Source organism: Chlamydotis macqueenii, chromosome 3 (assembly GCF_036417535.1).
Source record: "Chlamydotis macqueenii isolate bChlMac1 chromosome 3, bChlMac1.mat, whole genome shotgun sequence".
Taxonomy (NCBI): domain Eukaryota; kingdom Metazoa; phylum Chordata; class Aves; order Otidiformes; family Otididae; genus Chlamydotis; species Chlamydotis macqueenii.
In genome coordinates this window covers 112,117,586-112,141,348 of record NC_141558.1, presented here as the reverse complement: position 1 = coordinate 112,141,348, position 23,763 = coordinate 112,117,586, and the positions used below count along the sequence as shown (strand labels likewise).

Below are 23,763 nucleotides of genomic sequence, written 5' to 3'. Positions count from 1 at the left end.
GAGAATCAGCTTTTGGTTTAGAGGCTTTTTTTTCCTGCTGTTGGTGGGCCTTTGGCTCAGATGCTTGAATAGAGTAAATTGTTACTAATCTTTGCCAGCTGAGGTAATGACCATTGAGGTTCCTGAGGCCAGCAGGCTACCCAATACAGGCTTTGTCTTAAATGACTTAGAACCTCAAATTCTTTTTGGAAACAGATGAGCTTACCACTATGCATTAACAGAAGGCTTGGCTCCATTATCTTAGCTTTTTGCTATGGGAATGGAAGTGCCATAGGGTCAGGAAACTCTGCAAGTCAGAAGTCACTGTCATGGTCAGAATCTGGCCTCTTTGCCTTCTGAAAACCTGTGCAAGCAAATCCAAGGGAAAAATCTGGCCCTTAATTTTTCTGATAGTATAATGTCACGTAGGTGGCAGAAGAAAAAAAAAAAAATAGTTTTTCCAAGCTTATTATATTCTTGTTAAATTTAAGTGGGCCAAGTCTCAGCCTGGGCAGTTTGCCCTGATTTCAGGAAGGGAAAAAAGAAAAAGGCACTATAAGGTACAGATACATGTAGAAATACTAACCTATGCCCAGAAATGACTCATATATCTACCAAAATTCTTCTGTGTAATTCTATATATAAGGTGTCTTCCAGAAAATAGGATACTTCATTCTACACATCCCAAGAACACCTTTTAAAAAGAATACATTAAATGGACCACACTTCATTTTACCAGCTCAAACTTGGAAGAGCTCCATAGCTTAAAAAATAATCACCCTTCCCTCCAAAAAAAAAAACTAACCAACCAACCAAAAAAAAATCCCAGTGTAACAACTGTAATGCTTCTTTTCATTATGGTTTGAGTTGAGACAAAAATTTAAGTTTCTGATTTCTAATACGTTCAGCATACTTAAGCAGTGAAAAGAGTTACAGTCACACTAGAGTTACCTCTTAGGAAGGTGACATGTGAATTAATTCCATTTTAGTTAAACTGGTACGAAGTTGAATTCCAGTGTGGTCTATAATGTGAATTAACCAGATCCATATGAGAGTATCCTTTGCCTACATTAACTTCTTAAAAATCTGAAATCCATATAAAGCTACATTAAAACAATGCTGTTAAAGGTTGTGAAGTTGCACTAGATCTGCAGTTTTGCAAATATAGTATGTTACAGAGCCCTGTCATCATCTGAGATAAATTGGACTTTAATTACAGAGCCCGTATTCCTCCCTAAGCTATTTGTGGCTTTAAAACTGTGCTGGGAGCTCAGTAATGCTGATGACCATGCATGGGAAAACTGGAACACAAGCAAGTTAAGGGCTAGTATCTACCATGCAGTTCTCCAAGATTTCTCTAGAGCCTGAATCTGGATAGATTTTCACTGGGATAACTTTTATTTTTAATCTCCTGACAATGCATTTGAAATTTTTACCTCAGTGAAGGAGAGTTACAATCTTTAGAAAAACATGGTCAGAAGTAACATGGCCAATGTGGCCTATACTTTACAAACTATGTTCTTAAACAACTGTAAAAATAACTGCTCAGCTTTTCCAAGGAGGGGGAAGGAAAACAGCCATGGCAGAGACCAAACATGAAAAAGTCCAATACAAGTAGTTAAAAGCTGGCAAAATTATAAACATCTGAGAACAGAACATTACCAGAAGAAGCTGAGGCACTGTGTGGAACTATCAGTGGTAAGCCCTGTATATAATAAAAGATAAACAAAGCTTAACAAACACAGTCAAAGCATGGAGGAAGTGGACTTTAACTAGCAGAAAAGTAAATTTCACTGTGACTTAGAATCAACTAGATTTTTATTGCTGGTTTTGTTACATAAAGAGATTAATATCTATATAAAGCCAGATTCTTGGTTCTTTTGTGCTGGATTTTTGCTACTGTGGCCCTAATGAAATCAAGAGTTACTGACTTAAAGCAATTGAGATTTAAGCATGTGATGTTATAAGTCCCCAACAACAGCATTTCACTAATACGCATTTTTGTATTCTGATATACACCAAGAGAAAAAAACTTGCTGCCATTTAGGAGATATATAACTTGCAGGGGGATGTGTAATGTTTGCATACATGCACAGCACCCCATGAGATTAACTGCCTTGTGGAAACCCTCTCTCCATGGAAACTTTGCAGGAGAAAACATGTTTTGTCTTATGTGTGAGTTGCGGAGAAGGTTTGTCAGCCCAGGGCAAAAAATTAAAAAGATTGTTTATGCTATCCAAGCTGACAGTGTTTTTAGTAGGCATTTCTCCTTCTCACCTTTTAATAATGGGGACAGTAACTTTAAACAAGGACTACTTTGTTCCCATGAGGCCAAAAAACACTCAAGTGACAACGAAAAAAATAAACATTCTAGGAAACAAAGTCTACAACATATTCATGAAAATGAACATTCATATCGAATGAGAGGATATCAAAGACTAATACTTTTTCAGACAACTTTTTCACTTGCATAACTCGGCAGCTGCTCATTTACCTTAACAGACTCCTCTGATAAATAGCAGCTAAGAATTTGCCCCTAGAATTACTACTTTAAAAGAGTTTATTTGCAAGCACAGCTGAGTTTCTTTTCTGCCTATTCTAGATCATTGCTATACAAGATACATCACCATGAATTTGAGGTGATTCTTGGCTTGAAAATTATTTTGTTGCTCATATACTTTTTGAATATACTGTCTAGGTGCCTTTGTTATCAAGATTGTCTTGATGTAAAGCTGGAACAACATAGTGCTGAATTAGACCCATTTTCTATCACTTAATTTAGGCTTTAAATTTCTCCATGGAATGTGTCCACACCAGACTGAGAAGAAGCCTCTTGGCAATACTGAATTATCATACTGAATTGCTTCCATCCATTTGCTGGGCCTGCCAAATTGAAATGATGCATGTCAAGGCAACCCTACACTGAAAAGTAAAAGATAGCCTCTTAAATGTTCCATTTATGAAGCTTTTTATTCACAGTCAAGTTTAGTATCCCCTTTGAAATATATCACTTTACAAAATTGATACCTTGCCATTACAAGATTTCCATGCCATATTCACTCAGCTTAGTAGTAAAAACAAGCTTTTGCTCTTTTCCCTTTGGTACAGCTGATGAAAACTGAGCAGTTCAAAGTCTGCTTCTTACATCACCAGCCCTGAGTATTCCATAGATCTGTAATCTTCTCCTACAGGGAAAGTTAAAAGTCAGCAAAAAGGCAAACTGTTAGTTCTATCAGTAAAATATTACAAGCGCATCATATTGGAAAGCAGAAATAGAAGAAAAAAATAACAAACTACCACTAATGCTAAGGACGCTAAGAGTGATTTGCAAAACAAAAGCATTCATGTGGATTTCATGTGGATTTTCTGGAACTCTCTGCAAGGAATATCACTCAAAAGCAAATTAGCAAAAAGAAAAATTGCACTCTCACACTGCAGAACTTTAATGTATTTTTTTTCCCTAATACATGTCACATATGATTTCAAAATGAGAAATTGCATTATTTACTTTCTGTATTATTTCCCCTAAAGTGCTGTAGCCTAAGACTTTTTTTAATCACTGGCAAGAAAACTTCTAACTAAGAAACATATATAGTTGGGGTTTTTTTACCTAATCCGTTGTTTTGGCATCTTTATATCTCAATTTATGACAAAGGAATAACCTGCCCACATCTGCGATGCAACCAGTTTCGATTATTTTGGCCCTCAAAGCCGGAAGGTTTCTTTGACTTGAAGTTTGTCATATTCTTTTGGAGAAGCAGAACATCTCTGGAAGGCCTCATGTTAATTTCTCCAATTTTATTCTGATTTGGATGTCACTCTTTAGCTGAAGTTAATTTTTTTCAACTTCTGATTTACATCAAAAATAGTTAACTGTTGTTTCCTAACACTTTAAGTCTCTAAAAAAGCTATATATAACTAGCCAGCCATGTCTGATGGAAGAAAGAAATTACATTCTGATCAAGTTTTCTTTTCTTTTTTATGGATATCTTGGCACATATCTCAGCTTGTAGTTATTATACAGAGGAACGTGGGTGGGTTTTTTTGGTGGTTTTTTTTTTTTTTTCCCTAGGTGTAAGGGGGTTTTGCTGCTTTCAGTAGAAGGGGATCTGCATCAATGGAGTCAAAAGTGCAGTGAGGTCTTGCCAGAAAGAACCCTATGCCAGAATGCCACTTACACCAATATAGCTCCACCTGTGTTTCCAGTTAAGATTGGAGTTTGCTGTTCACAACTCCTGAAAGCCTTCCTGTGACCAACAGCTGACAGAAGCCTTAACGCAGGTAATGAAGGTCTCTTCTTCTGGGGCTGCAGAACAAGGTCTTCTTCAATCCCTGGGCAAAGTATGTCCCTTATTATGGAAACTAGGATTTCCGTTTACATTTGTAATGGTCCCAGCCCCACAGTTAAAAAGTGAATTTCGGTCTACCCTCTAAAATCCAAGAAAATTCTTAATTCTGAGAGAATTAAGTTTGTTTAACTTTTATCATTCCAGATAACTATGTTTTGAGCAGATTTCAAATGAAACTGCAACATTTAATACTTTTTTTTTTTGCCAAAGCTTCATGCTAGTATTGATTTTCAAGGCCAGGAAAAAATAAAATGACTTAATAAAACATCCACTCTTGAGGATGCTGTTCTTCAACAATAAAAATACTGAAGAAGTAGAAATGAGCACTAGTGATGTGTTGACTTCCCAACCAATGGCTAGCATTTATAAAGGTGGAAATGTGAGTTGTAATAAGATTCTTGTTTTGTTAGCAGCCACAGTAAATGCTCTGTCAGAGAGAGAGGCATTAGCTAATGCAGAACTGGTATTTCTGCACCATACTCGGCACGTACAGCAATGGGACTAGAAGTCTTCCGGATGTTTTTTTCCCCTTTCAGGCCCTGTAGAACCATTCTACAAACTATGCCTCATACAGATTTATGCAGACAGCCACTGCAATGTTGTTCTTGCCAGCCTCCTATTTTGAAGCAGAAAAGTTGTTATTTTTTATTCCAGTGGTCATGTAGCTTTTCCAGGGAGGAACTTTCACAAACAATGTTCGGTCAAATCATTCCACATCTGAGACCTCAGTAAAGTTAAATACCTATCCTGAAGTCTAAATGTTCCAAGAACACTTCAGTGATATAAAAAACACTTAGTATTCATGGCCTACAAGAAAGATGGGGAAAGGCTGTTTAGTAGGGCCTGTTGCGATAGAACGAGAGGTAATGGTTTTAAAATAGAGGGGGGTAGATTTGGATTAGAAATTAGGAAAAAAATTTTTACGATGCGAGTTATAGAACACTGGCACAGGTTGCCCAGAAAGGTGGTGGAGGCCCCATCCCTGGAAACGTTCAAGGCCAGGCTGGATGAGGCTCTGAGCAACCTGATCTAGTCGGGGATGTCCCTGCTCCTTGCAGGGGCGTTGGACTAGATGACCTTTGAAGGTCCCTTCCAACCCAAACCATTCTATGATTCTAAGTCTCTTTCTAGTAGGGTTGAATAACAAGCATATGGCCATGCTTCTTAGTTTGTGGGGCATTTGTTTGGGTTGTTTTGTGTTAGCCTGAATTTGTGGCTTTTCTTTCCTGTGAACAGCCATACTGAATGATGCAAGACTTAAAAAAAGTTTACAAAGTTGCATTTGTTACATCTATTTAAACTGCCCTGTTACAGATGCCAAATACCTGTATATAATTAATTATAGCAGATGTACTTCCACCTCAGTAAGTCTTAGCTAATAGCCTTGCATTATTCTTGTTTAAACATTTACCAGTGAAACCTGTGTACTTTACCGGACGCTGAATTATGATCCTTTTCAGAAATTATCCTTTTAAAACAAAAGCTGTAATTGAAGCTTAAGAGGAAAATCATGTAATGGAAATGTCCTTCAGTTCCCTTTTAATTGACAACACCATGCATAAATACAAGTTGAGCTACTCATTTCCTCAAGACAATGCCTCTCAAAGTATAAGATGTTATCTCCCAGAAAATCTCTATATTGAAGTGCTCTGGCTTGTGCCACTTCAGACCACATCTATCCTATTGTCTTCCCAATTAGTTTATAGGACACCGGGCCTTTTTTTCTTTTTTTTTTAAATTGATGTTTTTGAGATTAACACTTTGAACCTTATGCTCCACACATGCAGACCTCTACATCCACAGAGTACAGCTGTCGTTTGCAGTATCAGGTTGAAAGGGGTACAAGACAGGACACACAGACTTCCAAATAAACTCCATCCAAACCTACAAAGCACACCAAGAGAAGAACTGCTTTATACAAGTATTGCTGCCTTTGGTCAAGAACACAGTTTGGGTCTTTTGCAATTTTAACCTTAATTGCACCAGAACAACAACAACAACAACAAAAAAAAAGACTCCTGAGTCCAATAGCTCTTTTGTTTGGCATAATCATGGTGTTAACCTATAGAAGTAAAGTATTCTCATTTTAGCTTTCTGCTGGCAAATGTTTATGGGCCTTTGACATGCACATTCATATAAGCAGTCCTGTAAATCTGAGGTACCTATGTGAACACATACACCAGCGAGTTCTCCTGTTAGTTGAACTGAAGGAATTGCTATTTATTCAAACAGATTATTATCAACAAAAATGTGTAAATTCATACCAAGCACTGAAAAAGTTTCTAGGTATATGCAACAACTATTTGAGCTTAATAAGCTTTTCAATATGTTGAACTTCTGCTTTCAAAGACATCTATTTTTAGATAGTCAGTGTCAAGAGAATCTTCATTTTAGCACCTAATTCAGTTTAATCCATATTCTGTGTTACAGTACAACTCTGTAAGCACAGTAACCATCTGCTGTACATCATTCAGCTTGCAGTACTGTAGGTATACTGGATTTGTTTGTTCTTATCATTTAGTCTTTCACACTAACGGTATTTACCAAAACTGCATTTTTGTGAACTAAATTGCTTATTTTTCTTTCATAAGTAGTTAGGTTATTGCCAATTGTTAAACAGCTTTTGGGCTGATAATTGAGTTTTGCTTTGCAGTGTATTGAAAAATGAATTAGTGAGGCTCTTCTGAAGAAACTAACACACCTCCTCTCCTAAATGACTAAGGTTTATGTTTTGTGGAAAACAAATAGAATAGCTGCAAAACAGAGCAGTAGTTTTTTACTGCACCAGAGAATGGTTTCCTTGATGAAGATTTGAGAAATCGCAACAGATGACCACACTCCTACCACCACTGCAGACAACATTTCCCTATCTGAGTGTCAGCAGCAAGAGATGAGCGCAGCAGCCAAAATTCCAATCAAGTTCCTGCATGTGCTGTCCCCAGCCTGCTCCTTTTTTAGGCCCTACAGATTGCTCTTTGGGGATATCTTTTTTCCATTGACTAGACACAGTGGCTTAGAATGGAATCCAGGCTGTTTTGTTTGTGGCCCTTGAAGCACGGATTTCTCAGAGGCAACAGAAGTAAGGGAAGATGGCATACGTCCAAGTTCAGAAGCTGAAAATGAAACAGTTTAACACAGAGAATAAACCGTACAGAACTCTACAAATACAGCATTTTACACAATGATGTAATGAGAAAGTAAACATAGCTCTTGCATAAACACCACAGACTGGATAGCATCGTTTGAGACTTTTTTTTTTAATATTCAGGAGATTAAGGCCATATAAAAAAGTGTCACTAATTCATCAGTAAAAAAAATTGGAATTCCTAGGCATCATGAGCAAAACATCACTAGTATCTATTACTAGCAAGCGTTATGTCAGGTCATTATCATCTGAATAATGAAACGTTACTTCTGTCGCATCACATGGCACTTTCAGATACACAGCTAATGCAATCACCTCAGTGACAAGTGTTCTGGACAAAATACAATCCTGTAAAAATTTTAAGTATAACTTAATCAAGATGTTGCTATACAGCACCTCTGCAAGATGCATACAGTTTGCAGAACACATTTTGAAATAAGTTCTAGGTTTCCCTAATTTAAATAAGGAGTTACAAAAATTTAGTCCATCTTTCTCTTTTTTCCTTTTGCAGGAGTTTTCGAGGTATGTTCATTCTCGGCGTTTGGTTCCCAGAGTGCATTTCTTACAAATCTAGAAGCAGCTCCTTTATCAAGTTTGGATGCCTTTTTCTTGTCTGCTATTTCTTTCACCTTGTTCATATATGTTCTTATTCTCTCCTAGGAAAAAAAAAAAAAAAAGAAAAGAAAAGGAAAAGTATGTTTCACACCATTCTCCCAAGATTGCTGCTAAAATAAAATCAATGAGTAGAAGCTCTCCACACTGTACATTTCTATAACTATAATACCTAGAAAAATAGCATCATTTAAATACATATATATCAGGCTCTTTGCAAACTTGAGGCTTCCCCTTTAGCAAATTTTTCCATCACAGGGACCTGCCACACTAGTATTTGCATGACATCCACCATCATAGGAACATAAAGTCCTACAGAGTTGAAGATTCTGCATCTAATTTACAGTGAGATGCGAATTGTTCTTGCAAGCAAAGTTAGAAAACAAAATGCTGAACTCAGTTTGGAGTTTGGGTTACATAAAGATGGCAAAATAATATTTAGATATTTGACATATTTACAGATTAATTATACTGACTACTGTCTCAAAAAAAAAAAAAAAAAAGAAAAAGAAAATTCAGGATGTCCAAGCAAAGCCAAAAAGCATCTTACACAAAATCAAAGAAGTTACAAGCCCTACACATGCAACTACACAGAAGTCTTATGGTTAAGATCCTGAAACAGACAAGGGGGCTTACCAATGAACCTGTTTAAGGCAGTCTGATGAATTTCTAGCTGTACCAGAAGTTCCCTTTATGATCATAAATAACAAAAAAAGTCTGCTTCCACTGCCATTCCGTAAAGCAAGGGGATACTTTCTTGCCATCTTAGCCTTCCATAGTCATTTGGTGTCTAGAGCTTTTTTTGAATAAAGCATGGCTTGGATTCAGCCCCACCTAAGTGTACCATCCCAGCTGAACAATCTCATTTATGCCCCTACTCATCCTCATCTACTATGCAATCAATAAAGAAAGTTACTTTGAGAGTGTAACTAAACCCCTCTAAAATGGGAATTATTCTCTGTTAAGTGTCTGCTTCTCTTCACTGACTAGAGAGGATACTTACAATAATTCTGTAAAACACATGAAAGCTTGGTTGATAGATTTCATGTCTACATATTTAGCCTAATATGGCCTGCAACTCTAGGGCCTTTAGGTGTTACTGTAATACAAACAACAGAAACATATATATACATATATATATATATATTGCTCTACCTCATAAGCAAATAATAAGTGTGGATTAACAGAGCATTTATGGATACTGCTAACTAAATAAATATTGATATTACATAAAGCAGACATTTCTCAGACACACATTGTCAGCTTTTTGAATCTGGAACAAAAGTTAAGAGACCTACACTACAGAACTGATTGTCAGTTCTTCAGCAACCATTATAAGCAACTGACGTGTCAAAAAGTTGGCTGCTCTTTCCATATCAAAAACACAGCTTTAACGAGGAGAGCTTTACAGGGTCTGAATTCATGATAGACTGTAATATTTCTTTGGTGACTGAGATGGCTAATGAGAACAGATGGCAAACCTACATGTAACATGGGAAAAAGGAGCTGACAAATGTCAACGTGACAAAATAAATGAACTCGGATAGCTTCAGTCTGAGTTTTATTAATACAGTTTGAATCTCAGTGTATTCCTTGTATGTACAGACGGAGAGCAATTCTAAAAACAAAACAATCAGACCAAGTCTTTTTCTATTCCCTTTCCACATGAATAAGAACATCACAATGCTCTTGGAAGGAAGGAATGTACATTCATTCACCTTGATACTTGTAAAAGGGAAAGAGAACTGGATAATTCACCCATTCTTCAGTTAAAATGACTGGTGATTGTTAAGTAAAATACCAGCATAAAATATCCACAGCAGAGGAGATAAAATTTATTTTTTAGTATCGCTAAATTAACACAATATTCTGAGACTATAATATAAGAGGAAAAATAAACTGTCTGGAAGCCCATGAAATATTAACTGCTCCATTTTTTAATATGATAGAGTCTAGACTACCGAAAACCTCACAAAATTAAAAATAGAAGTATTCTTGTTATTCAGGCTAGCTTTCCACATTTTTCAGTCCTATCTTCCGTTCCACTGGTTATGTAAGGATTACATTTAAGCTAAGTATTTTACAGTTGCCCACATTTAATATTTTCATTTATATAGGAATTAAACCAGGTAGCTGTAAGTTTTGATTTCTATTTTTTCTTTAGCTTAAATGATTTGATTTTTTAAGTCAGCAGAATTTTCAAGATAGCCGGCCTTCTATACTGTAGTCATGCATCTAAATGGAATATAAAGACAAACCTAAAAGATTTATTATAGGTTGTAAATATGTCGCTAATGCAGAATTACTGGACAATACACATGCAAGTGGTGCCAAAAAAGCTTTTAGCTTTGTTGCTGAACTGGATTCTTTACTGCTGAGAAAATGAATTAATGGAGGACTTGGAAGGGGGAGGGGGGCTCTTTCCCGTCTTCACTAGTAAATCAACCACACTACACTTTTAGAGTCATACAAAAGTAAGAAAAGGCAGCCTCAGAGATTAACATGATTCCAAGTATTTATAAGAAAAAAATGTCATACTGGAAGTTATAAATTATTATCAGACATGTAACATTTTTTCATTTAACAGATACAAGTGAAAAGCTGCTCTGTTCAGAATCCAATTCTCAAACAAAGGTGGAGAAAAGAAAAGATGACACCATTCATCATCTTGTTCTTTTATAATTTCAGCAGACTCTACAGCTTTGCTTTAAACAGTACTGTTAGGGACTAAAAATATTACTTCCTTAATTTGGAGAGCCCAGCAGGGCATATGAACGGTATATAACACCACGTAGCATATGTGTGCTATTATGGCAACATAGCAGTTTTAAACATAGATATAAACATCATTTTACTTCTATATGAGTTACTTTCCTGGGCAAGTAAAATATTGCAGTATATGCAGTGTAAGAATCTTACCAGTTCTTGTTTCACTGGATGTTCCTTTGGATTGATTCCCTGTGTAGCCAAGTATACTGTAAGAAAAAAACAAACCATGTTTTTTTTTAAATGAAAGGCTGTGATGACTGAGGACCCAATCAATCGGTCACACAGGAAAACTGTCATTTCCACATAAAACCATGAATAAGAACTGGAGTTAACCGTATTGTTAAGTATCTGACAAGCTATTATCATCAAATACTGCAGCTTAAAAAAAAAAAAAAATCTAACATGGTTAAACTTTCTGTCCTTAAAAGGACAGAAAAGGTTGCCAGGGAAAAACAGAAAAAAAACATCCTCATGCATGTAAAAAGTCAGCTTTTTTAATTACCAATTTTTTATTTGGAGTTTCAGCATCATTTACCCTATGGATAGCAGTAATTTGGGTCCTATTGGGTAATTTGGGTAATTACAGGTTTCTAATTATTTGGCTATGAAATATGATTATTTAATGTTTGCAACTGTATAGAGGGTGTTCAAATGGCAATCATAAATGCTACCTTTTCCTCCTACCACATACTTACCCCAGAACATTGAATTTAATGTGTACACCGAAACCAAATCCAGCTTTGCTTGCTCAAGAGGCTCTAACTAGAATGAAAAAAAAAACCACCACGTTTGCACATTTTTAAGCAAGATGTGCACAGATTTTACTAATATGCAAATTTCATAATTGTAAATGTATTATTAAAAAATACACACTGAATGAACACATTTTTGCACCACAAGTTCACTGAGATCATGTCTATGCCTATTTATTTCCATGCCATCACAGAACCATTCTCTCCTCTGCAAGTATTCACGTCATTTTCCCAGTCTGATGTTAAACGCCACAGTCCCATAGAGCCAAAAGCACAAAAATCTCTTGACACATAGCTCTTAGACTGCTGTCCCCATAGTCAGAAATAATTCCCTATTTTTCCACAGAAACTGAATTCAAAATAGTTGTTGCTATCAATGGAAGGGGAAAAAAAAGTCTTAAGATTGCAGAAACTCAAATGTGAATATAGTATGCTACATACAATCAAGGGCCATTAACACTAGACATGGTAGACTGTGTATTCAACACATGCTGGAATACTTAGGGCTGTAAAGCAAAGGAAGAATAAAGGGGTTTTTTTTCCCTGTCAAAGTCAATTTATTATTTTAGTGCTACAGGATTTCCAGAAACTCTGATAACATCACTGTACAGCTCACTAGTTCTAACATGGATACTGTCAAAAGATCAGTGTTGTCAAGACTTTTCTTCATAATGTATTTGTGTTAGAAATCCTCAGAGGATAAAGAAGTTCCCTTCTGCTGGCTCTTTCTTGTCCTAAAGAAATAAAGTACATGTTAGGTTTTAAAAAAGATAGAAAGGTTTGTATGATGTCTTCAGGCAGTACCTTGCTCTGTCTTTATGCCCTGAAAAAACCCACATTTTATGGACTTGTGCTCACAACATAGCTAGAGGAGACAGCTCAGTTTTTCAAGCACCAGGTTCTGCAAGTCCAGACTTCTAGAATCAGATCAGTTCTCACAGCTGGCAATTCACCTTTAGATCCTTCCAGGTATACCAAGTTCCATTAAGTTTGTTGTGAAAAGGTCTCAGACAAAAACATGAATGATCTCTCCGTTATGAAAGAGCACTCAGCATGCACTTTAAGGAAGGTCAGGAGTAAGCTAGAATGTCCTCTACCTAAATGACTCACTGATAGGATCATCACTTTTCAGCTTGGAGGAGCATCTGTTTCATTGTTTAGTTTGTAAGACTGTCTGAATATCTTAGAAATGTCAGATTTTCAAATATTCGGTATCATATTTGTTATTCCTCTGTGCAGTGGCTAGCCTAACAGACCCTTTTATTTCAGTTCAGGTTCCCAGGTATTCTTGTATTAATAACAAAAAGGTTGTCAAAAGGAATATTATTTACCTTTTGGAGAAGCTCACTCCTGGAAACTGACATCATTGTCTTCAGCATCTCATCTACAGAACCAAGAGATTTTTCAAATGCTGCAAGATAATCATGAATTTCAGTGGGGTATTCTTCTGTATTAATATCATCATCTGACATTTCCATCTGGAAAGAGGAAACAAAACTAATAATCCTTTTCATTAAGTCCCTACAGAGTCAAAAGACTGTTAATTTACAATACAAAGCATTAGGATTCATTCAGTAAATATTATAAGACTACTTCTGAAGAGTTCTAGCAGGTAATGTCAATAGTGACACAGTAAAAGGTCCTGTAATTTCAGAGATATCTCCTAACTGCTGTGCAAAACGTCATGAAGGAGCATTACAAATGACATGACTGTAGTAGTACCTATTCTTGTAACAGTCCCAAACCAGTATTTAGCTGTTATGGTCTGTGATAAAAAGAAATTATTTGCTTGTTTGAAAGAAGAAGTGCTCAATAAATCACAGTATATAAAGAGCTACACCAAGCAACACACTAAAAAAAAAAAAAAAAAAAAAAAAGGGATATGTCTTCAGCGTGTCTTGGGAACAGACATTACTTCAGCTTTAAAGTGGTTATGCAGGACCAGTTGTGTCAGGGTCAGTTACATATTCCAATGCTAAATTCAGGAGTTGGTCCAAGAAATTCTTGTGACCCTGTATCCAGATCTCTGAATTCTCTGTGAGGTATTATCATCTGCGATGTAACTCTAACAGTAACAAAGCTGAGTTGATTTGGGGATTTTAGAATACTCTGGAAATCTTACAGACACATCTATGCACAGCAACTGTGAGATAAGCAAAGATGTGAGAAATCCCAAAGCACTTCTTTTTTGATCCCAGGATTCACGATAACATGGCACGGCTACTGCCAAGCCATCTGGCTGCTGGCTTACAATTACTATCTTTAATTCCTCTCAAATCATAAATCACATATTATCTTGGGAAGTTAATGTTACTTAAAGCTATGTTATTTTCTACAACTTCTACTGATTGAGCAACAATTTTGTGAACGTTCAAGGAAAGAAGAGAAGAAATAGGTAATTTTCTTGCCCATGTGGTGAGCTGCATCATGAACAGTGGGAGCACCTGGACCTTCCTACTTAGGGTCAGTGTGATAATCCCACTACTCAGCCTCTGAGTACAGAGGGCAGGAAAATAAGTGGAGAAACTGCACTTTGAAAATCTCATCTATGAACACCAAGCCACATAGCCACGGCAAATAGCAAGGAAACAGCAAACAGCTGTCACATCACTGGAGTTTGTTTTAGGGAAAGATTTGATCTTACCCTTTTCCTGCCAAGAGCGTGGTATGTGTGAGAGAGGTTTCTTTTGATTTATATTGTCTCCTGGAGGTCAAACAGGAAGAGGATTGGGAGGAAAAACAGTGTGGAGCTACTCAAGCTTGTCTGCAACTCCAGTTTTAACTACACCAGCGTGATTCCAGAAATATGATCAGCCAGTTAACAAGCCCAGTGTCACTGCTGTTGTTTGCACAGTTTAGAATTATAATCCTACTCAGCTGCATGTCTTTTCGTCCTGGTCAGAGCTGTTTTTCAGATAAGAGTACAAAATCATAATGCTCACCATGAAGGTCCCCTCTCTGCCCCAGCATGTAACTCACACATGTAAATACTGTTTCAGTCAGCCGCAGCAGACCTAAGCAGGAAAGCTGAGCTGGACCTACAAGATGCTGCCCACAGAAAGGCAAGACACTAATACAATTATTTCTGCCATTTACAATAGTATTGTTTGTGTTTCCCTTCTGTCCTGGCCACCTGCATTAAAACCACACTTCTTAGGTTGATTAGAAGAGTCCAGAAACAGTGTTTGTTGTTAATTTTTAGACATATAATACAGCATGAAAAAACACTCAAACCTAGAGAGGAAACTAGATTTTTTTCCAGCTGTTAATACAGTTAAGCCTGGTTAGGTGGTGTCTGTCAATACACGTTTACTGTACTTACACATACAGGGAGAGAGCTGTAATCCAATCCAACAACCATCTACAGAGCTTACCATCACTACAATACTTAATCTACTATGGTCTTAGTTTGATGGACATGCATGAACATACCAATAAATTCCAATTTTGCTCTCTATCAGGGCATCCAGCACCAGCAACTGCAGGGAAAAACACCCCACCACCAAACTCCTGTAGCAGGAGCGTGTTACCAATCAAAATTAACTCGAGCTATTTTACAGCAGTTGCAAGGATAAACTGTCACTAGAACATATATGACATTCTTTCCAATAGCCCAAGCTACACCTAAACAATGATACAGAGAAAGAATAGGAAGATAGAAGGAAAAATAACAGACACAGTACAAAATGTATTTTTCTATGATTGCTGTCTCATGAACCAGAAAGAATTAAGTTTGCCCTCAGATCACAAAGTATTTACTTTACACTGTCAAGTAAACGGGGAGAAAAAAGCATTAGCCTTCAATGGAACAAGGCTGCACATTAGCCCATGTACAGTACCCTTCATTGATAAGTCCGCTCCTTCTGCCCTGGGAGGGGGAAGAATTTGTTGAACTTGTATTTTCTGTTCATTTCAACAGGAACTAGCAAGTTCCTACTCCTGCTGCGCAGGGACCTCTCTCTTTCCCTTAGACTGTTGTTTCAGCATTACTAATCTCTAAGAGGATATGTTACAGTGTTGGCACATAACAAGAAGGCAGCAGTCAACAGCCTAAGATAGTTTTGATAACATTAAATCAGCAAGAACAAACCTACACCACATTAAAAAAACATGTACACCGGAAACTCCACAAAATTATTTCTGCCAAAATCAACACGCAGACTGCACAGTCACACCTGCGGAACGACAAAGCGAAGGATGGAGGGAAATAAGACAACATGAGTGACTCTCTAAAAATACCTAAAGCCTATACTGCCCTCAGTAGTTATGTTTCAGTTATTAAACCACAAACAAGATGTTCCTCGAGTTTCACAAGTTTTTCTCTATATATTTTGAACAAGTAGAAAATTAAATCAGTTCCTGAAGTTGATGATTACAACACAAGTTTTCTCTGTTGGATTTGCTGACTTTCAACCAAATTTTATTTGGCACAGACATTCTGCTTAAAAAAAATAAGGATAGTACAAATATTCATATAAGAGAAGTAATGAAAATACTTGCTGTGTAAGCATGTGAATAAGGGGGAAGTCTAAGGGAAATAAGGGTAAGACGGCATTTTCATTATCAAGTAATAACACTTATGATGCAGAATACATAATCTCTGGTTGTGGGCATGATGACAATACTTTATAAGATCTTTAATTTTGAGAATGCAAAGGAAAGTTCATAAGCCATAAACATAAAAGAGAAGAGAAGAGGCCTACTTCGATTAAGGACATGGGGGTAAACAAACAGCAATGACAAATGTGGTATGACTTCGTAACATCAATCTACCAGAAGCAACTTTCCCTTTTAACGTCAAGCTCAGAAACTGCTGTGTAGTTTTTTTGGAAAACAGCATAAAAGAAAAAATATATTTGAGGAAGAAAAGGACTTTAAATCACAAAAGTAAACCATTTTCATGCAAATACTTATTCATTGCATTTAAGTCTGATCAAAAATTGTCTTATGCGTTTCCACAGGTGGTAATTCACATTTATTCAGCAACATGGCTACATTTATATAAACTTCTAAGCAGAAGTTTATAGAAATGTACAGAAAACAAGGAACACCTTTTTTTCTCTCCAGTCAACACAGTATAAACCAGAGCAAGTAACACACTCAACCTGCAAAAAGGGAAGGGAGGGAAATACCAGACATTATGAACCACAGAAAAGACACAAATACGAAAAGGAGAAAGCAAGAGAAAATATGTCACCTTCTGCAGACCATAAAAAAAGACTGAACAGGTGGCAATCAGAAGCAGTTTGCTGTACTGCTAATGTGCCTATTGATCCAAGATCCAACTGAGTTAAATTCTGTATTAAGGAAGTTTAAATAAAAACAAAACACAGATGTTTGTCCACGATACAACTAGCAAAATCCCCCATCCTCACATTTGTCTTTCAGGAGAATTAAGAGAAGAACTCTACAGACTCCTTTCAAGAAAAGCACACCCATGACTGGCATACAAAGGTAAGAAAAGGAAAAAAGGAAACTGCAGACAATTTGCAGATGCCTTTGATGAATAACCTTTGAATATATCTGGTCCTTTAACACAAGCCTTAGAAAGTAATTGCCACCTGGCTTAAAAGGCAAAACCAAACCTCCCTTCCTGCCCACCCCCAGAGCAAAACTGTATCTGTCGTACTGAAAGATATAAACACTAATTAGGCCCTGGCTACTTCTATGAGAGATTTTGCTGAAGATGCGTGCTGAAAGTAATGGAAGCTACATACATGCGTCACCACGGCAATAGGAAACCCCAAAAGACAGAATTAAAAAATGCTCAGTGTTAGTGTCGCACACATGATTTTCAACTGGAATTAAAACTGTAAGTTCAGGATAAAAAATGGTGTATTTGAAATACTTTGTGAAATACAAACAGAAGACAAAAGTCATTTAGCATCCTTCATTCTGCTTAATTTTGCAACTCACTTGCACTTCATGTTAATTCTTACCTACTTCTTAAGCACCAGAAGGCCTTGTCTTCATACTGAGTGAGTTCAGATCTTTTCTCAGATTATTCATCTAACAAAAATCAGATTAGACTTTCCTTCTTTTCATGAATATTTACAGATTATATAGAGAAAACCAAGATAAACCCAAAATCTGTTGGTCAGGGCATATAAAAACACTCTCAAATTCAACATCAAGACAACAAACCATCTCTGTCAGCTCTTAAAAACGGACACTGTCCTCCCTCTTGTGAGTTCTGACACACAACCTGCAGCAAATGTAGCTGATGTGCAAGCGCAGCGGAGATGTTCCTTCTGCTCTAACACTGCGGTTCACTGCTGTGGCTATAGGACAGCAAAGCAACAAGCATCTTAAATTTAAAGCTACCAGACATCATGGCTAAGTTCTTTGATCACAAGCCTATTTTGGGTAGAGAAATCCACTTTATTCCACGTTTGCAAAGCTCTAATCTGTTGGCTCTAATCTGTGACAGACACTCCTCAGCATTATTGCTGCAAAGTAAATAATTAGTTGCCCACTAGTCATCGCTGTATCCACAGATCTGTTTTGCTACTTACTGACGCCTTCCAAGCCAGCTTGGGGCAGCTGGAGAGCACATCTAGTACAATTAGTCAGAGTGCTCTTGCAATGCCAACTCACAATCTTGTCTGCAAGAAAGACTTCCACTGCAAAAGTAATTAAGCCTCCATGAAATATGAAATATGTGCCAACAGGCTTACCTTGATCCCCTTAAAAATATCCCAATCCAAGCCACGGTACTTACTCAACGCACAATTTGCGCTATATTACAAATGGGTAACAGCCAAGCAAGCATTTTTAGCCCTGCCTTCAAAGCTAGGCTCCAGTCAGCATCTCAAGATGCAGGGGAGAATCCTACAAAACAGCTCAAAGTCATCAGGGTCTTGCTGATGCCACTGAGATAACGTCTCTTTAGCCTCTAGAGGATTTGTAAGGTTTATTCTGATCTGTCTTAAGATTAAAATTTTGAAGGAGAAAATTATATTTTTAAGGCTCACACTTCAGCCCATTGGCAACCTCACATGAGAAAACAGGTATCTCAACTTGCCTTAAACAACCCATATTCACTGCAGCCCCATCTATATGCACACAAACCAGCTCTGATGTAAACCTTCAGCGTGATCTGCATGATTCATAGAGCATCTGTATTCAGTGTGCAGCGTAATCAGCTGTCCTAGACTGCACACCTTTGATGACATAGTAATTTCCTCTCCTGAACAAATCCAGCATACCCTGGCTCTTGTTCAGCTGCAACCTGTCAGGACATCCGTCTTTAAGCACAATGATAAAGCCAGCTTTCTTTAGGTACGTCCAGAACACTTCTTGCTGAAAGGTTTTCACAAATGCTACCGCGGCTCAGTTCAAGACTGTGGCTTTAAAGTGATACTAAATTTCTACATCTAAACTGGTCTTTAAACCTTACTTCTGGTTGCACTGAACCTAGCAAGAGTTTCTTGTACAGGAAAATACTGTCTCCTTGCATAAAACAGCTTACGCACTGTCAATGTGGATGAAACTCAGTATCTCTGTTTTCTAGTGGATTTTTGTTCATGACAGCAATCAATACTGAATACTTCTGTCCCACCAAATTTGCAGTGAGTGGGAAATAACCTACCTCTGGTCTTTAGCTACTGTATGCTCTAAACCATGGAGTTTACTACCTCTTCTAAAATTTGCTGCCACCTTCCACTGGTATCAGCACCATGAATATTCAGAATTAAAGCCAAAGAGTCTTTTAATCCTTTTAAACTGCTAAGCTCCTTTGTTTCATTTAGCCACTGGTTCCACAACACATGAAAAACTACTTACTTTTATTAGAATTCAGTTTCCTGTATTCACATTTCACGCAGTACCTTTCTCTACTGCTTAGAACAGCGACCCCGATCTATTACTGGCTCCTCATTATTTGAGTGCGCTGACAAGACTCTGTTCAACTATTGGAAGAATATTTACCCATTTTTTGGTTGAACATAACACAGTAACTATGGGATGCTGTGTTCTAAGCATGAATCTTATTGATGAAGGAGAAAATTAGGGAAAATCTTTTCTACCTATCCCCTGAATAGAATTTAAGAGCTGATAACCGGACAAAAACTACTATCAGCAAAGAAAAGGGATGCGCAAAATCAGAAGTGAGGAAGTAATAGGGAAAACTCATCTGGGGACATGGAGTTTTCACAGGGATTCAAATAAATTAAATAAAACATCATAGGATGGAGAACTGAGATGCACTCTGGCCTGGCACAGGAAGAAAGGGAATGGCAGTAACCACAGCTTGACGTGGAAGGGAGAACTAAAAACCAGGAGAACAGAGAAAGCCTAGAAAGAGGAATCAGCAATTTCCCAGCACAGAAGAGCGGAGCTTATACAGAACAGCACGCAGAACACTGCCTGCGTGAAGAGGTAACTAAATGTGGAGTGTACCCTGAGGCCCAGCAGAATGCCTCATAGCAAGCCTGCATGAAGAACAGAGAAAAGCACATAATTGTAGCGAACAAAGAGAGCTCAGACAAAGGTAATAAAGTCTGCAACCTGACAGCTTTCATAATCTGTTATTACAGTTCCTTGGCATCATCTCTAAAGTTAACAATATCAAGCTTTACTCTCATTGTCACCCTTCAGTCACCTTTGTTTCTTCTTTCTGTGCGTCTTTTCCAGCTCTGGTTCTGCAGCTTCTATCTGGAGCTGTTGTGACCAGTGCCATTCCAGTGCCCCATTTATTTATTTAAAGGAATTGATGTTTTTCTCAGGTCACCATTTCATTCCACATACATCCTACAATTTTCTACCACTGCCATTAAAAACAAACAAACAATCTTTACAGCAGTTCATATGAAAAGCAGACCAGCTGCAGGAAGAGGAAGAATTGATTCTAAATATCTTAAACCACTTCAAAGAGAAATGCATTTATCAGAAAGGTTTGTGTGATTTCTGCTCTGCGTGTCTGATAGGAAGCCTAAGAATCCTAACAAGCACTTCTAAGTTTCTTATGTTCCGGGGCATAGCCTTGTACTAAGTGCTTTCTGATTTCTTTAGCAAGGATCATACTGCCACAGGATTAGCAATATCCAAACATTGTAGATTGGAAATGTTCTTTTATGTTTTTAACACCAGGAAATACGACAGTCACCTTTCAATTTTGATTTATTTTACAATCAAGTCTTTCTGCTTTGTTTGTCTCAAAAATAGGCCTTTTAATGAGTATAACCTAAAGTGTAATTTGCAAGTCAAAGTCTCTTACTACGTTGCTAGCAGCAACTAAGCTTGCAGTCAGAATACTGTGACAGTGCATAAGGAAGGGGACATCCTCACCTTTGCAGCACCATGAGAGAACAGTAAAGAGATCTACTTTATTACAAAGTACTTGAGCTTAGTAATTTTAAGTATAATTCGCCCTTCTGTCAAGGGAAAAACAGTGCTGCCGAACTCTTTTAACCACGGCCTGGACAGGCAAGCTATTTTGCACGTACATGGCCTGTAAACGCAAACTGTATCTTCTCTTTGAAACCACGCTCTTCTTACTACAGCTACCAAGTTCTCAAGGCTCCTCCAGTCGCAACACTCTTTTACTGACTTTTAGTAGCAACCTGACTGTTTACTGCCTGTGGTACAACCTGCCTAGGTACAGCCATCCTCAAGGCACGACTCCAGCTGAGGAGCCCACAGCCCACATTCTCTTTCTCACAGGTAAGTGAACGAGTCCCGCGTTCCACTGCACTTGTGCTCGCTGACACAGCCGGTACCGCAGCACAGTCTCACCCTCGGTTCTGGGAAGTTACCGAGGAGCATCCGCACATTTGGGACGGTGACAGTGGAACAACTCGGACTGTTTCAACACCGACTCGGGGCTCCTCTGGAAGCCTACTTTAGCTCTCAGGCCACGCGCGGGGGCCTTGATCACACGGACACCAGGCGAAGGAGGTATCCGTGCAAACCGAGGCTTTCCCGGCAGTTTATAACCAAAATCTCCTAACGCCTCGTCACGAAAGACGGAACACCGCACAGATCCTTCAGAGCCACGGCACAATGGGATTTTAGCACCCGAGCCGACTTCCCGAATGCATTCGGCCACAAGATTTCCGAAAGGAGCTGGATGTGCCCTGGAAAACCCACGCGGGACTACACCGCCATGGCCGGACACCAGCCTATCCTACCAACCTCCCCTCAACAGACTGGAAACCTGCGTGGCCGAGGCACCCCACTCGCGTACGGCCACCACGGGCCCCGGCTCCCCACCACGCCGCTTCCCTCTCGTCAAACGCCTCTGAAAAACCCTAAACCCACACGGAGCGATCTGGCTGCGTGGGGAACAAAACTCCCACCCCACCCAAAAACCTCCACTGCCCCTGGCCTGGGCCCCCCACCGCCCCACCGGCCGGCCAACCCAGCGGGGGGAAGCGGGCACGGCCGCCGCGGGGATGCGGGGCGCGCCTACGCCGCCCCACGCGCGGAGTGACAAAGCAGAGGCGAGAGAAGCAGCTCTTACCTCCGCGCAGGCGGCCTAACCCCACGCGTGGGGCGCGGGAGAGAGCGACGAGGGGCTGGAGGCTTCCTCCGGCGCGCCGCGGTGACGTCACTGCCGCGGGACGCGAGGGGCGGCGGTTGGCGCGCTCGTGACCGCCGTGGGTAGCGGGGCGAGGGGGGGCCGGTGGCCGCTGGTGGTACGCTCACGCGGCGCTCCCCGTGCTGTGGGTGCTCGCCGCGCGTAGCTGGGATATCGGTGACGTCACAGTGATGACGGCAGTTTCCGTCCGTGACAGAACGGGGCTGCTCTTTTAGAGCGGAAACGGTCGTGTTCAGCAGGCAGGCAGTTTAGGTGGAAGAGGTGAACGGCCGGCACGTTTCCCGGACACTTGCAGTTGCTTCCTGGAAAAAAAAAAAAAAAAAAAAGGGAGGCGCAGACTGGTTTGGGAAACGGCCCCTTAGTGCCGGAGGTCCCTTGCTCACACGGAGACATCCCGCGGAAGGGCGCCCGCTCCTGGCTGGGGCCGCGCAGCTTCACCTCATCCTCCACTGAGGACTGCTGTCTCACAGCACCCTTAGTTGTGATTTCCACCGCGTTTCTCCTCAGAATTCCAGCGAATAAGCCCGGGTTCGAAATGCGGTAGATTTAATATTTCTCCGTCGCGAGAGCTTGCTGACTGGCATCCGTGGCTCCCAAAGATGACACCTGCGTTTGGCGCGTTCACATTCTGATCGATAGTAAAATAGAAATTAGGATCTGCCTCGAAAGTATTGGCGCTTCTGACCAAGGGCGACTTTCTCGTCCTTTCTGTTCAGAATCTCGCCTGAAGCTTAGTGTAACCCAAGTCCGCAGCCTGTCCTCTCCGGGGCGGGTTGAGAGAGGATCGCTGGAATCCTTCGGGGCGGTTGAAGGGGGCCCGGTTTCAGCTCTACAGGGGTGCATGCGGCTGATTAAGACGTGGCTGATTGCCTGAAGGGAATGTGCTGAGCTGGCTCACTTACTCAGCGTCAGGGTTTCTAGAGGAAAACGGGTCCAGTCTGAAGGAGGACAAGGCTGGGGGAAGTTGAAGATTCGTAGGGGGAGCGGGAAGTTTGGGGTCTTACCTAGCTTCAGTGCACTTCTCTATGCCTTCAATGCTATTTAAAATACTGCAAAAGTGAGCTTCCTTTTAATAAGTTGGTTTACATCTAATTAAATCAGTAAGAACTGCAAATGAGAGTCTTTCTCTCGACCTCGGTTTGAAGCATATCTAAAGATCTTCAGATGGAGCAGTTACTTGTTTACATCTTGTCCTCTCCTTTTCCTCCAGGAGGTTTAGAGGTTTAGGTTTTCAGTTTCAACCAAAAATGGCTGCAAAAGCAATGCACATTTATTTTTATAACAGAGTATTTATGGAAGCAGCAAACACAGGGATTCTTTAAGAGCCTTTCAGTTATATGTGGGACACACATATGGGAAAAATAGTGGAACCACTGGGACAGGGAGTGGTGTCTCTGCTGTCTGCTAATATTTTAGTGTAATAATACAATGTTTCATTGAATTCTCATAGCCATTTCTTATTTTCAAAACCCACAATCTTAATTATTTTACCTTGTTCATTTTTTAGTACAGCTACAGAATTTAGGGAGGTTAAAGATTTACAGTGTAGGTAAAAGGCAATTTAGAAGATTTTTTTTTTCCATAAAATTCAGAAATGCAACAATCTGGAGAACTATC

General features: G+C 39.3%; 1 protein-coding gene across 2 annotated transcripts; it reads right to left on the bottom strand.

The window, feature by feature from the left end:
• Positions 1 to 7,433: 7,433 nt before the first annotated feature.
• Positions 7,434 to 22,182, bottom strand: C1D (C1D nuclear receptor corepressor). Of its 2 annotated transcripts, none has more exons than XM_086744327.1 (5): positions 22,069 to 22,182; positions 12,938 to 13,084; positions 11,550 to 11,616; positions 11,005 to 11,060; positions 7,434 to 8,129 (listed from the first exon to the last, which is right to left on the bottom strand). In XM_086744327.1, the coding sequence occupies exons 2-5, from the start codon at positions 13,082 to 13,084 to the stop codon at positions 7,953 to 7,955; spliced, it is 447 nt and encodes a 148-aa protein (XP_086600453.1). In that variant the 5' UTR covers positions 22,069 to 22,182; the 3' UTR covers positions 7,434 to 7,952. The 2 variants fall into 2 exon arrangements, with proteins under 2 accessions (XP_086600453.1, XP_086600452.1); XM_086744326.1 differs by lacking the exon at positions 22,069 to 22,182 and adding an exon at positions 20,209 to 20,358.
• Positions 22,183 to 23,763: the final 1,581 nt, after the last annotated feature.

Bases quoted from the DNA above. Each gene is read 5' to 3' on its own strand.
- C1D (XM_086744326.1), bottom strand. From the start codon at position 20,286: ATGGCACTGGTCACAACAGCTCCAGATAGAAGCTGCAGAACCAGAGCT. The intron at 11,617-12,937 runs GTAAATAATATT...TTTTCATTCTAG, and splicing joins GGAGTGAGCTTCTCCAAAAG to TTAGAGCCTCTTGAGCAAGC. The intron at 8,130-11,004 runs GTAAGATTCTTA...TTTTTTTCCTAG, and splicing joins ATCCAGTGAAACAAGAACTG to GAGAGAATAAGAACATATAT.